This window comes from Pleurodeles waltl, chromosome 1_2, assembly GCF_031143425.1.
Source record: "Pleurodeles waltl isolate 20211129_DDA chromosome 1_2, aPleWal1.hap1.20221129, whole genome shotgun sequence".
Taxonomy (NCBI): domain Eukaryota; kingdom Metazoa; phylum Chordata; class Amphibia; order Caudata; family Salamandridae; genus Pleurodeles; species Pleurodeles waltl.
Window position 1 is genome coordinate 832,714,876 of NC_090437.1, and position 14,789 is coordinate 832,729,664.

At 40.5% G+C, this 14,789-nt stretch overlaps 1 protein-coding gene across 5 annotated transcripts in view; it reads left to right on the forward strand.

Annotated features, from left to right (window-relative positions):
* Positions 1-14,789, forward strand: part of CEP44 (centrosomal protein 44) — an 81,851-nt gene that overhangs the window by 20,244 nt on the left and 46,818 nt on the right. For 4 of the 5 annotated variants that reach the window (XM_069244522.1, XM_069244513.1, XM_069244505.1 and 1 more), the window contains 3 exons: positions 2,654-2,800; positions 6,376-6,498; positions 9,593-9,724. In XM_069244522.1, the coding sequence (XP_069100623.1) occupies positions 2,654-2,800; positions 6,376-6,498; positions 9,593-9,724 (402 nt within the window). The remainder of the gene's footprint in view (positions 1-2,653; positions 2,801-6,375; positions 6,499-9,592; positions 9,725-14,789) is intronic. The other variant, XM_069244532.1, reaches the window with a different exon arrangement.

Genomic DNA, 14,789 nt, shown 5'->3' on the forward strand with positions numbered 1-14,789 from the left:
ACAGAGAATATGGCGTCTCTAGTGGTTGGGCAGACATGTCAGCCTTCCTCCTCTTTCCCCCGCTCTTTGCTCAGAAATAAGCTGCTCATGCTACAGACTCGCACCAGTCAGTGACAGCCCATTTGTCTTGATGTTATTAAATGTGTGCCAACTGAAAAATACTCACTAGTGCTGTGGCTTGAAATAGTTTACATTTTTTACATATTTGTACTTTTCGTGGGTAATCTAGTTTTAAGCATTTGAAGCGTTTTTACGTCACTAAGTGTTGTGTTTGTGTTTTGTGTTTAGTAAAAGCATATTTGCACATATTTGCTGGTGTTAATAATACCTGCACTTTTTCGAGGAACCACCATTTTTACTTCTTATCTACACCTCCACTGAGACTCCGTTTTCTTTGTTAGCGCTCTAGTAGTTGGGCAGACTTGGCAGCCTTCCTCTTTGCTCAGCTATAAGCTGCTCATGCCACGGACGTGCACAGTGGGCACGCCAAAGTCAAGCTGGACTGTGCAATGCGCCAGGACCCCTAGCTATTTTCCCCCACCGAAGGCAATTCATGGGAAATGGTCCTGGAGCTTGGCAACCAGTATAGTTTGTCCAGTAAATATCATGAACCTTAAGTTCCCTAGATGAAAAATTACAACTGAAGCAACATTGTTGCACGATTGCCTAGCAACAAAGAAATGTATTCCTATTGATCTTAGATGGTGAAATCTATGTTAGAATGATGAATCATCTATAGTTTAACATTCAGTCAATACTAAATTGAGCAGGAGACTGTAATCCGTTTATTTGAACTTATCCCTAGCCACTCTCGTCTTCATAGTGAAGCCGTCACCACCAACATCTGATAGAAATATTTTTAGCTCAGTTAAGTTAACACCCCTGGGACACGAAAGAGTTGTTAACAATATTAATATTATAGGAACCTGCATGCAGGGTCAAGTTTTCAGTACCTTGCTCCATAAAACATGTATATAGTCCTTTCAAATCCATGAACAGATTAGACCCTTAATGCCTGCCTTAGTAGGTAGCCTTTATATTTAATGTAACCAAGGCATTTAGAGTTAGTGAGACAATGTGTTCTTACAAGCCTTGTACAGTATTCCATAGGAATAAGGTACCTTTGAGAATTCACCCAGTATTTCTCACAAAAATGAAATTCGATTTGCATATAAATTCTTTTTCTTTGTGTTCTCTAATTCTTAGTCTCCAGCATGTCTGTCACTTCACAGTCTTAATGTGAAGGTGGCACTTCATTTGAGAAACCAAAGATATTAGAAAGTCCGCTCAGTAATTTGCTAAATATGGCAATGCTCTCGCTTTGCAGGTGGAGAAAGTAAAGTGAATTATGTGACAATCCTGTAGGATCAGAGGTAAAGTGGAAGGGAAGGCAATCAGATGTCATTTATTTACAACACAAAACAAAATGTAAATACCTGAAATGAACTGTACAAATTCACCAGTTAGATAAGCATAAAAATGAAGCACGTTATTTGTAATATTGAAGTAGGATGGAAACAGAATAGGATCATAACAAATCAAGACACTTTACTTAGTGATGCACACATGATAAATAATCACTGGAACCCAATTTCCACTCTTGGGTTTTGGTCTGCTATATAGTTTTATAAATAAACTCTATGACCTGGCAAATTTAGTGGCCATTTTAATGGAAAATGTGCTGTTTGTAAATTATAGAGCACTACCACACAATACGTTAGCTACATAAAAAAAAAAAAAAAAACTGCTTCATGTCCATTTAAAAGCTAGGTGGGCTGCAAAAGTTTGTTGTTCTGAAAATTGGGTTGTGGTTCTAAAAAGTTTGGGAAGCACTGGCTTTATAGGTTGTCCACTATGGAGGAAGGTAATGGTCATATAGAGGATAATTCTGATGCAGCTAACCTCCCTTCCTCAGAAAATAAACCTGTTGTCCTCTTACAAAATGCAAGTGGCTTGGCTGCATCTCCAGAAATGGAGATCTCATACTCCTCTGGCCTTCCTCTTTCTTACTTCGATATTATGTGACAACCATATTTGCTGTGACTTTTCAGTTAGAAGTCTTCTCCCTTCTCCATTCCCTTTTGAATGCTGTTGGTACCGTCATACTAGTGAATCCTTATGTGTACTGCATTTCTTTTTAGACATTATTTTGCTAAACAAGAATATGTATTTTATTTATTTACTTTTCCAAATGAAATTTTTGTAAGAAGCTTTTAAACATTTGATCATTCACTCCAATTGTGTGTTTCTGTTTGCCAGGGCAAACGTTTCCTTCACATTATCTTCTATTACTCTAGAATGTTTGTCAATTTACTTTCTTTGGCTTGTAATAACCCAGGTTGGATTTTTGTTGAAGATCCCAATTAGTTTTTTAGAACTTGTACTGTTTTGCATTGTAATGATTAATCTGTCATCTTGTTATCAAGGCACTGCTATGTTTTTTCAAACTATTTCAGTCACCTTTGGTGAAGGTGAACGTTTAACATACAAGTGGTAAATTAATATTTAAATTTATACTGTTCATATTTAAATAAGGTTTACAGCAACAACCATCTTACCAACTCCAAAAAGCTGTTTCTCTCCTTTAAAAAATATCTATAGCCTTAAAATGTTTTTAAGTTGAAGATGTAATTTTTCATTTCACATATAACAGGTTCTTCGTGATCAATTCAATTACAAACCAGTGTTAACGAAACAACAGTTTCTTCAATGTGGATTTGCTGAAAGGAAGATACATATTGTTTGTGACATCATCAACTTCGTTTTGAAAAAACATAAAGAGTTGACAAATCTACATAAGGTATTTGTATATAGTTATGTGTATTTGAGTAGCACACAGCTCACCCAGGAGTGTATCCTGACGGTGAAGGAAGAGCTGAATGGGCTAATCCAGGGTCTGGGTTAGGTGGAGAGCCAGGTCTTCAGTTTCTTGTGGAGTTCAAGAACTGAGAGTGAGACTTTGGTGTGCATGGCAAGTTGCTTATGGGTTTAGGAGCAAGGTAGGAGAAGGTGTAACCACATGATCTGGTTCTGCATATGCCAGGGGTGTGGGGTTGGGGGTTGCGAGTAGTAGCCCCGGTGAGTGGAGGTGTCTGGGATGTTTGTGGATGTTTATGCAGTAGTATAGTTGGCTTAAATTAACGATTTGCATTGTTACCTAGCACCGTAACACGTTTTTGCACTTATAGATGCTGTACTTGACTGCCATGTTTAATTGCTTACCTATTTTGCTACTAAAGTATGTGCTGCTTCCAAGGTATCTTATTGTCCTAGAAATTCCCAGAAATTAAAAAAAATTGCCACGGCCTTATGGTGACAGTCTAAAACCTGAAAACCAGTTATAGATAGCTGTTCAAATAGGACGCCCTCCCTCTCCAAATCATTGCTCATGTCTGTACAATTCATGTAATTCGTTTTCCCTGCTTGGGTCTCGTGGCAACACTGATGTGGCTTCACGCATGACATATGTGACCTTACAGGAAGAGTAAAGGCTTAACAAACAACTGACGACTTTACAGTCTAAAAAGTTCAAAGGCTGCTGTTAAAGATGTCCTGACTGAGATTGCATGGAGAGTAACTCTATGGAGGATGCAACATCCCTGTCCTCTACACTACCTCAGAAGTGCAGAAGATGTGGCTGTCATATCCTCCCAGCTGGGTCTGAGGAACCTCCAGTGCCCTTGTTGGAGGCTTCTCCCCTTCAACGTCAACCCAGGAGCTATGTAGAAGCCTTACCATGCTAGTTCCCTGACCGTCCTGTCAGAGTAGGTGATGTTGATGAGCCCCGGCTACTTATGTCTTCAGTGGAAGTCTAGTAGCCACCAGAGCTGTTCATGTGCAGAGGTTGTTGGGAGCATTATTTTTTTTCAAGGACCACTTAGACAGTGATCAAACTAGAGGACATACTATTTAAAAGAGACAACTCTATATCGGACACCCGAGCAGGTTTTCTAGGCGTCAAGATCCTCTGTCTGATGTATAAATCCTGTTTATTTCAGGCTGCGAGGTTGGCTGATCAGGGTGTAGCATCCCTGATTTGCCTTCCCATAAAGGTATTGAATGCAGATGCCTAAAAGTCAGCGTGAGGCATGCCTTATGACACAAAGCTAAGTTCCCCTCTCCATATCTATTTATTCATTTATTTTTGTTACTTGATCAAAAATTGACCCTGATATTGGGTAATTTCTGACCCCAGTAAAGGCTAGATCAAGACATGCCGTGTACATCTTCCCACGCTGTAGCCTTTTGTTCCTTGACCAAAACCGATCCTCTGTGTTCAGGGTGCATTTGAAGGTCTATTGAGGCTGGCACATGTGGGACTAATGTCCATATTTTGCTGCCCTTCTCTAAGGGGCACTGCTTCTAAAACTATTTCTGTTTAGTAATGTGGAGAAACGCAATCCTTGAGAAGGCATATTTTAGGGGACACACCATGAAAGCAGTTATGCACTGGAATCGAGGTTGAGCTACAATCCCAGGGCAAGACTTGTTTTTGGTTGAGCATTGCGAAGAAGGGAAAGTAGGACATTACCCAACATCGTCTCCCTTAATGGGACCTGTGGAGAGATGATGCTTCTACCCACTACTTGCATTTTAGGTACTCTTGGGAAGCACACGAGGTTTCCATTCTCCCAGTCTACACAATAGAGTATATTGAGCCCACTATGTACAAGAGATAATTTTTTCTGTTAAGAAAGAATTTACAAGACCTATGCACTATGTAGCCTACTGCCTAGACCCTCTGCACAACCCCCCCCCCCCGACCACCTCCACCGCCACCAAACAACTCCACTAACCCCAGCAGTACGAAACATTGCTGTCAAAATAAATAGTCACCATACCACAGTGGAGATGAACACTAAATAAAAACTGATACCATGTGTTGAGAGTTCTGGAGTCACAGTTTGCTATTGAATAACTAGTCACATAGTAAAAACTTTAAAACCCTTCGGAAACAGTCTACCTTTGAAGAAAGTAAAATGAATTCTCCGACAGTAGCTCTTTCTTTCCACTTTAGAAATGTTCACTGTAGAATCCATTACAAACAAACACACAGAGATGTGATTTTAGTGATGGAAAATACAGAACCTGCCCTTACAAATGCCCGGTATGACAGGTTAAGGTTTCTCGTCACCTTTAAAGTTAGTAAAAAGCACAGCTGAACGAGTTGATGGCTTGCTTTCATTTTTGAAGCACTAATTCCCTCATTATGTGCATTTCTAAATCTGAGGCTGTAAATGTGGAGCCTAAAGTACTTGCTCTTTTGCAATTTGCAAATTTAGGATACTGAATTACAATATAATATGGAGCTGTCCCTTATGGATTGCAGAATTTCTGATAAAAACTGATGTTAGCAGACTGATTTTTACTGTTAGTCCCTCATTACCGATATGTTCTGAAGAATCCTGAGGAATTACCAAATTTGGTAATACTGCAGCGTTTATTTCCCAATTCTGCCAATCAACTTTTGTTTTTCTCCTAATCGGACTTTCATCTAAAGTTGTTTCAAGAACTATAAACTTGTGATATTGCCCCACTTAAATAAAGAACAAATTGTGTATAAACGACCGCAGTTCCCTAGTCTTAAGGGTAAGGCCTGCACAGTTGTCACTTATCATGGCCCTATCAACTCTTTATAGGAATCAGTGCTAGAAGTGAAACGCTACTGTACATCTATGGTAATCAACACAGACAACTGGGGCACGGGGATTCTGAAGACCTAGTAATCCTTGTTATAATAATAGGATATTGTTGAGAGCCACATCTATATCCTCTGGTTTAAGTGGTTTGTCCCAGTGACATGACGTAGAGCCATGCATTCAGTACACCGGCAGAAACACAAGTTAATTCAAACTACACCTCTATGCCACACTCTCAAACTCCAGCAGCAAAAGCAGTGCCCTTCAGACAATGTACTACAGACAACAACTTTACAAATCAAGAACAGAGCACACAATGCATACCGTTGGAAGACAAATTTAAATGCTTACTGTAGCATTGGCTATCTTTGTTCAGGCTGTGTGATAGAATAGCTACACTACACTACCACAAAACATAAGTATCCAGCAGGCTAATAGCAGTCAGCTGTTGTACTTCACCCACACACAAACACACCAGCTCAGAGGTCCCTATTAAACACACCAGGTAAAAGTCTCACTGAAGAACTCCGCTTCTATCCCCAGTCATGCATTCCACTCTACGATAGCACACAAACAGACTGCAGTTATTTGAGTACTGACTCAAAAAAAAACCTAATTACTAAGCATGCCCTGTCAAACCTGAGGTAAGTTGATCTTATGAGCTTCAATTTTGTGTAGTTTTAAACGGGTATTTATGTTGTGTGCTACATGCTTATCTTTTCCTTTGATCCAAAAGGTGAAGTCAAAACCAAAGAAGAAACCAAATTCTAATAAAATGTGTATGGAGTCACAACATGAGCATCTGTGTGAAGAGAATGTTTCAGTTCAGTCAGCTTGGACTTCTGCAAGTAACATTCAGGTATACAAAATACATTTGGATTTTAATCTGAACATTTTTAGTCTGATATGAGTAACTAATAAGTTTCTAATAGTCCTTTCCTTGACTGTTTGAATCCCATGCTCAGCAAACAAATCCCTCTGGCATACACTCGTCCTTTTGGTGGCAATGGATTTAAACTTCAGAGTTCACATTCTTTGTCAGCTGACCATTAAAGTAGTCCTACATATTCAAAAACCCTGACTTGTGTTCCACCCTATAGGGAGCTATTCTGGATCCGAATCCCCAGACACACAAATACTGGGTGGAGACTTTAACTGCACACTACAAAATCACTTGGATAAATCCCAGATGGTGCTGATAAGTTGGTCAGAAGCATCCAGCAGGCTGCAGACAATCATGTTTGATCACGGTGTTTTAGATATAAACACCCACATTTGAAGGAGGGTACCTGTACTTATAGGTACATGTCATATGGTCTAGATTTACTTTTGGATAATCAATGTGTTTGTCATCGTTAAGAAATATTGTTTTGTAAGTTACTTTTTACTAGTCTTGTTTTTTTTTCCCCCCCACTTATTTTGAACAAACTTTGGTTCTATCAGTTTGTTTGAGCCACTAAATGGTTTTGTATTTTTTAGTAATTTAAAAAATACATTTATAAACTCTCTATTAATTTATATGCCACACCTAACACAGAATCCTAAACTCGATCTGTTTCTTTTCATTATTTTCATAAATCACAACTCCCTCTGGATGGTGTCAGAAAATAGTACATAAGAGCAATCTGAGGTTGCATGAAGACCTCTTCCAAAGAACTAGCATGAAATCAACTGTAACAGGAAAAAACATAAAACAATTATCTCTTTAAAGCCAATCCTATAGAAGGTGTGGTTACAGGGCATTCAGACAAAATATGCAAGGTGTAAACTCTGGGCAAAGAGAAAACGAAGATAAAGAGGCAAAAGAACAGCAATGTTTTCTGGCTGAAATGAAGGCGAAGCTAAAGCTTAGAAATTTTATAGAGAATGTTGTGAAAAGTGATGCGAGGCCGAAGAGAAGAAAGAGTGCAAGGGAGGAATTTAATTACATAGGATGAATGACAGGTTTGATAATCAGAGTCTGGGTAAAGGTAAAAACCATGAGAAACGGAGGAAAGAGGGAGGATTATGTGCAGATAAATTACTGAATGGCAAAGAGGCTCCATGTCGAGAGAAACAAAGGTATAGGAAATTTGAGTCGTGGGACTAGGGTTGAGAGGAAGATGGAGATTAAAGGTTGGAACAGTAAGAGAAGATCCTACAGAGCTACTAAAGAGATGGGAAGATTGGGAGATTATGAAAGATGTTACCTGAACAAAACAGTTGGGACTAGAACAATCTTAAATCAAAATGGGAGAGTATCTCTTGAATTGCAACATGCCCATGGCTGTGCCTGCTCCTGTCTCCCTTAGAGAACCAAACGTTTGAGACTAACACATTCACCTGCTTATGAGGTAGAACAAGGACATGTAAAGTCTACTAAACACTTTAATTCTGATATGACTATAGATACAGAGACTGTACATATACTTTGTACATCCCTTTTGAAGTTGGCTCCATCTGCTTGAAAGATTCCATTATTGAGCAAAGAGACTTTGATAATCGACCAGTCTTAACCTGTTTACTGTAGGACACAGTCAACCCATACAACTTCAGAAAATCACTGGATTCCAAACAAACAATGAACTAAAAAATCTGATCTCTTTGTAATGAAGAAAAAACTTTTAACTCAATCTGCAGTGATTACTGCATTTCTGGTAATGTTTCTTTATAGTATAAAAACAGTTCAACTTCGAGGGATGTTGCAATTTAATCGAACTAATGATGTTATTTTAGAGTTTCTCTGTATCAGCTGCAGCAACATAAATGCATAGCATATTCTGTGAGATGAGCATAATTTATGAGTTGGATCCGCCAGAGCAACTGGGCCTGCTCAGGTTGTGAGGGAGACGTACCCATCTTTAAACAACCTTATTCTTGAGCACGGCACCTCCTTCTTGGCCCATTATAAATCTCTGGAGGGTGAGTGGACAAGGCAGTTGCAGATGCACTGGTGTCCCAAACTTCTGTATCACTGAGTAGAAAAAAATAAGGTCATAGGTACAAACAAGCTTGGCAACATCTTAATGAGCACCTACATCTCACAACTGTCATGGTTGGGCTTTCCACAGAATGGGGGTTTGCTCAAACTGTTGTAGCTGCTGGGCTTCTCTGCTTTCACTTTACCGGGACACCACAGAGTCTCCCCAGCTACCTTCAGTTCAACATTTCTGGGTAGAATAAATGCCTGTTTTTTAAATCCCAGCTACAGCTGGATAAGCAACCCATCCCTATACATATTAGTTGTGCTAAATTGATCAAATTATGTCGGCGATCTGCACTGCCCACCACCCTTTAACTGCCCTTGCAGAGTGAATTTCTGTCACCACCGATACCAGCTGGATCTTGCGTTTGCTTCAAGGCAACCAACAAAAAAACACCCATGTACGGCTTGGGGGAGGAATTTGCTCAACATGGGGGTGAAACAAAGAGGCCTGAATCAAGGTTAGACTGCCTATGCAAGCCATGCTGTGGGGTAACATTGCACAACTCCAATAGGAGAAACATTTCAAACCTGCCTTGAAGAGTATTCAAATTAGGCTGAGCATCTGGTCTTACCATTAGTTTGTTCATCACAGGATCAGATGGCAAGATTTAGAAATTGGACATCTAGTGCTACCACCCATTATAATGGGTGATGTATCTGGTCCTACCATCTATTACAGTGGAACTGTTATTATGTCTGTAAATCCAGGTCTGTTATAGTCCAGTAAATTTAAGAAACTATGTAATTAGCAGAATTATTCAACATATTTCACTTTGGAGAACCCATTGTGATTTGTTCACGTCCTTCTTAAAGTGTAATGATTAATCCCTGAAGAAAGTGTGTACATCAGGATTTCATTTCCCAGATTTTTTATTTCTACTCTGTAAAATAAGGTTATACATCTTCAGTTGCTAAACTTATGTACAGTCAGAAGCCTAAAATGGATGTTTCATAATTCCTAATATATTTTTTTTTCTGTTACCCTTAGATCAAACCTTTTGTACAACGTCACATGGGTAGCGAAGTTGATGTGAAAGAATCTTGTCCTTTGACTTTAGAGCAAGAGGAAGAATCTTGGTCCGCAGAAGAAGATATCATTGAGGTCAGCTGTGAAAAAGAGGTAGTCATTTTTAGAATAATTATTTCTAATTCTGCCTTCTTGGTAAAGCGGTTATACTCCTTTTTAGGTAATAGTTTGTGAATGTGTTCTCAAATCCAGTGTTTCAAATGTCCTGGAATAGTTCTCAGAGTGTTATGAGAAACTAATGTATAATCAAAAGAAACGTATATAAGTTACTGTCTAAGCATATGAGTGAGAAATACCCTCCATGAGAGAAAAACCTTTAGTGATGTCAAAGGAAATTACAAGGTGACTACCTTGTCTCATTTTATCTATACATTTAGTTTCCTGAAACATTTGAATTTTTTGTTGTCCTGGTGGTACCCATCTGAAATTAATATTGCAGCATACATTTTGTTATGCACACACTTATTTTGTATTTGTCAAATTAAGAAGTCCTTGTTAGGAATGGGGTCTCTAGTTAGCAGAGGTATACACCCTTGTCCAAATAGGGACCACAGGCCTACTCCGGGTAAGTCACACACAATCCAATTTATCCTGTACCCACCCTCTGGTAGCATGGCACTGAGTAGTCAGACTTAACTTAGAAGGCAATGTGGAAAGTATTTGTGTAAGAAATCATGTAGCACCACAGTGAGAACGCTACAAAAAGACACCACACAGGCTTAGAAACTTAGAAAAGCTATAAGATATTTATCTGATTAAATTAAGGTAAAAAAACGATCAAGATTTGATAATCCCAAGCTGAAATATTACTTTTGTTATGATAAGATGAGTCTTTAGTTCTTAAAAGCAACAATTGTCTCTTGCAAGCACAAAGTACCTGGTTTGTGTCAAAATTACACGCACGAAAACCGCAGCGGAGGAGATGCATGGAAAAAGGTAGGTGTGCGTTGGATTTCCGGGCGCACACAGACGATGCGTCGGTTCTTTTTCAAACAGCAAGTGTTTTACATTGAATTCTGGTGCATAGATTTGAATCCTCTTTGCGATTTGGTGTCTTTTGACATCCATGGACGATGCATGGAAATCCTGGGCTTGCAGGGCAAAGTCACAGCTGTTGCGTCAATCCGGGGGATGATGCAGCGGAATTTCTGCCACATAGCTGGCACTGTGTCCATTCCTCTCGCAGGAAGTCGGGCTGTGTCTTTCCGGCTCGGTGATGCGTCAATCCGGTTGGTCGAAGTACCGGTCGCAATGTTGGCGCTGCATTGATCTCCTCTCGGGGAGCCTAGCTGCGTCGTTCCAGTTCGGCGATGTAGTGATTTTCTCACCGCTGGACAGGGTGTGCATCGATTCTGGTAGGCTGTGCGTCTATTATCGCCGCACAAGGAGTTTCTTTGCAAAGATGAAGTGTTTTTGGCCTTGAGACTTCAGGAACAGGAGGCAAACTCAATCCAAGCGCTTGGAGCACACTTCTCAGCAGAGCCAGAGGCCAGCAGGGCAACAGCAAGGCAGCAGTCCTTTACAGCAAAGCAGTCCAGGTGAGTCCTTTGGGCAGCCAGGCAGCTTCTCTTGGCAGGTTGCAGGTTCTGGTGCAGAATGTCTTCCAAAGAAATGTCTAGTTTGGTAGGGTCAGGGACCCAGTTTATATACCCAAAAGTGCCTTTGAAGTGGGAGAGACTTCAAAGAGTGGGTTTGAAGGTCCCCTTTCACTACAACCCTATCTGCCAGGGTCCCAGTAGGGGGTTTGACAGTCCTTTGTGTGAGGGCAGGCCACTGTCCTTTGAAATGTGTCAGGGCCTCCACCCTCCCAGCCCAGGAAGACCCATTCAGTATGCAGGTGAGTGCAGGTGTGACTGAGCATCCTGTGTTTGTGGTTGTCTGGGTGGAGACAGGCTGTAAAGCACAGATGGATTTTAAGTTCAGGGAAATGCTCGCTTTCTAAAAGTAGTATTTCTAAAATAGTAATATAAAATCCAATCTCACCAGCCAAGAGGATTTTGTATTACCATTCTGGCATACTAAATATCACCTATTTACCCCTTTCTAATCAGAATCTACCACTTAAACAGTTTATAAGGGTAGCCCTAATGTTAGCATATGAAAGGAGCAGGCCTCACAGCAGTGGAAAATTAATTTAGGAGTTCTACGCTACCAGGACACACAAAACACACATGGGTTATCCAAGGCCTTCCTTAGAGGTGACATATATGTAGAAAAAGGGGAGTTTCAGGCTTGGCAAGTACTTTAAATGCCAAGTCGAAGTGGCAATGAAACTGCGCACACAGCCCTTGCAGTGGCAGGCTTGTGACATGGTTAAGGGCTACTGATGTGGGTGGCACAATCAGTGCTGCAGGACCGCTAGTAGCATTTAATTTATGGGCCCTGGGCACATGCAGTGCACTTTACTAGGGGCTTACAAGTAAAGTATGCCAATTGGGTATGAGCCAATGTCGCCATGTTTTAAGGAAGAGAGCATATGCACTTTAGCCCTGGTTAGCAGTGGTAAAGTGCACAGAGTCCCAAAACCAGCAAAAACAGTGTCAAAAAATGGAGGCAGGCAGAAAGTTGGGAGTGACCACCATAAGGCTGTCGGGTCTAACAGTCCTGTTAAAGTTTCTCTTTCGTTTTCAATATTAAGCCATCAGTTGATATAAGTATTGAAACATACTGTGTGCTGGTCAGAGGGATGTTGCTTTTTTTTTTCCCTCTAGTGTGCATGCACAATCACACCTAAAACATGATTCTGCATTGATGGATCTTCAGTGGTAGTCTTAAACATTGACTAGTGCCCACCTGCTTGCAGAGGTCCCAGGACACTTTAATATGTACACTTATAAGAGGTAGAATGTGCTACTTTTCATAATGCAGACAATCTCCGCATAGCCAGATTGACTGGATTTTCTTATTTAAAAAAGAGAAGAAAAAAAAGAACGTGTAAGGCAATGTTGCACTACATTGTCCTAGCACTGTTGCCAGGGAAAGCTAGGATGAAATTTGGGACACATGAGAGGGGTCTGATCAGCATTCTATAGCTCATGGCTGTGAAAACATGTGTTGGTTACTTTTAAGTTGCCAGCTTTTTCAATATCCTGCCAGGCCTCACAGGCTCTGTTCTTTCCTGTCAGTCTGTTTGAGAAGGATGCTAGGGTTTTCTTACCCTTTCCTATTGTGTTTTTCTTTCGAGATCTTTTATTTTACATCTTCTTTAAATATTTTTGTCTGCATTAAAGCATTTCCTGAATGTTTTTTTTTTTTTTTTTTTCACATCAGCAGGGGAAATTTTCTTGTTTTTCTTCCACATGCCTTCACTTTTTGTGATGTGACCCTCTTTTTGTGTGTGTGTGTGTCTGTATATAGGATCTTAGAGCAGAGGAAGAGACAGGAGAGTGACATGGCAGACAGTGCCCTCAACATCTAGAGACTTCTTCAGTTAAGAAATCTAAAGAGAGATAGAAGTACCATCATCATTCTTGGTGTTGCTGCTGTCTTCAAGGCTTCTGATCAGTGTTGGATCCAGTTACCATGAGAACATATTTGGCACATAAATCCACTTGAGCCTTGGTTTTTCTGTCAAAACGCAAGCTGCTATCGACGTCCAAATGATTGATGGTGTGATCCTATTTGACGTTGCCAGATACAGTTTCAAGACAGTTGATATTGCACCACTCGATGTCAGGGCTGGAGATAGCCCGCTGCTTGACATTGTCAACTGTCTTGCTTGCTGCAAAGAAGCACTTGAGACTATTTCAGTCTCTGCTTCCTCCTCAGCTGCATTCAGCTTTGCAATGATGACCTTTCCACAGAAGATCTGCTTCATATACAGTTGAAATCCCACTGCTACTTCCTTCTAAGCTGGTCATGATTCATTGGCATACTTCTATGTCAGGAGTCAAGTATAAGGTTGTTCCCCCAACAGAGGAGCCTCAGCCTATAAGTACTCTACAACATGCAATATTACCTGATTAAACTGGAAAACACACAGACACATAATGGAAAGAGAACTGCTACTCTGTCATTTCCCAGACATCGTACCACCAGTTTGGGCTCCTCATCTTCCTGCACTTCTACCTCATCTCAGACGAGATTCCAAGATTTTCACTCCGTCACTTTTCTATATTGTTTAGATCTCCAGATCAATTTGAGGAAATTCACCCAAATCCCAGTATAGGTTCCAACACATTCAGAAGCCACCTTAAACAAAAATCTAGAAGTGTTTTTAGTAGAGATAGTATGTGCAGTTTGGTAGAGGTACCACCGGTTTCTGTCCACTCCCTTCCACACCAGCTTGTCAAATGTCATCCTTTATGGGTGCAGTGGCATCCTAGATCTTTATTATTCCAAATTCAAGCCTTCTAATGAGTTTGTCAGCTCCTTCCCAACAGCTTGTCAAATGCTATCCCTCATGGGTTCAGTTGCATCTCACATCTTTATTATTCCAAATTCTAATGAGGCCCTTCAAACTGCCCAGAAGGTTAGAGGCATCAGCGGAAGGATGACTAGGATTGTAGGCTTGATCTTTCTTTAGCAGCTCACAGAGTCTCTGACATGGTGGTGCAGTATGAAAAATCTACTGAAAGGAAGTCCTTTACCATCAGTTTTTTCCTTCATAAACATTGTAAAAGATGCCTCCTGATGATCAACTGCAGAACCTGACGGAGCAAGGCATGTGTTTGGATATGGATTTCCTCTTCTGTATCGATATCCTGGAAGTTAGAGCAGTGTATTGATCTCTCAAGGTGTACCTACTGTCTCTGTTGATGAACAGGATTCTGAATCAGATTATAAACTTGTTCACAATGAACTATATAAGCAAACTGGGGGGTGCTAGATCAAGAGCTCTCAGCGTACAGTCTTTTTATCTATAACTGGCTTGTGTTGTGAAGCTTGTTTATCAAAGCAGTCTGCTGTCTGGGAGTGAAACACTTCACTGCGTATTCTATACTGGTTCGGTGAAGAAAATTACAACTGAGTACTGAGCAATAATGTGCTTAGTCATTGTTTCGGATTGGAGTTTTCTTGAAATACCCTGGTTTGCAAAACGGCCAAACATCTTTTCCAGAGTACATGAACCAAGCAGTTTGGGCAATGCCTTCTCAGTAGATTGATTGGGAGCAACAGAAGTGGATGCTGGCCGAAGTCTGTGCCCAATATGGGCAAC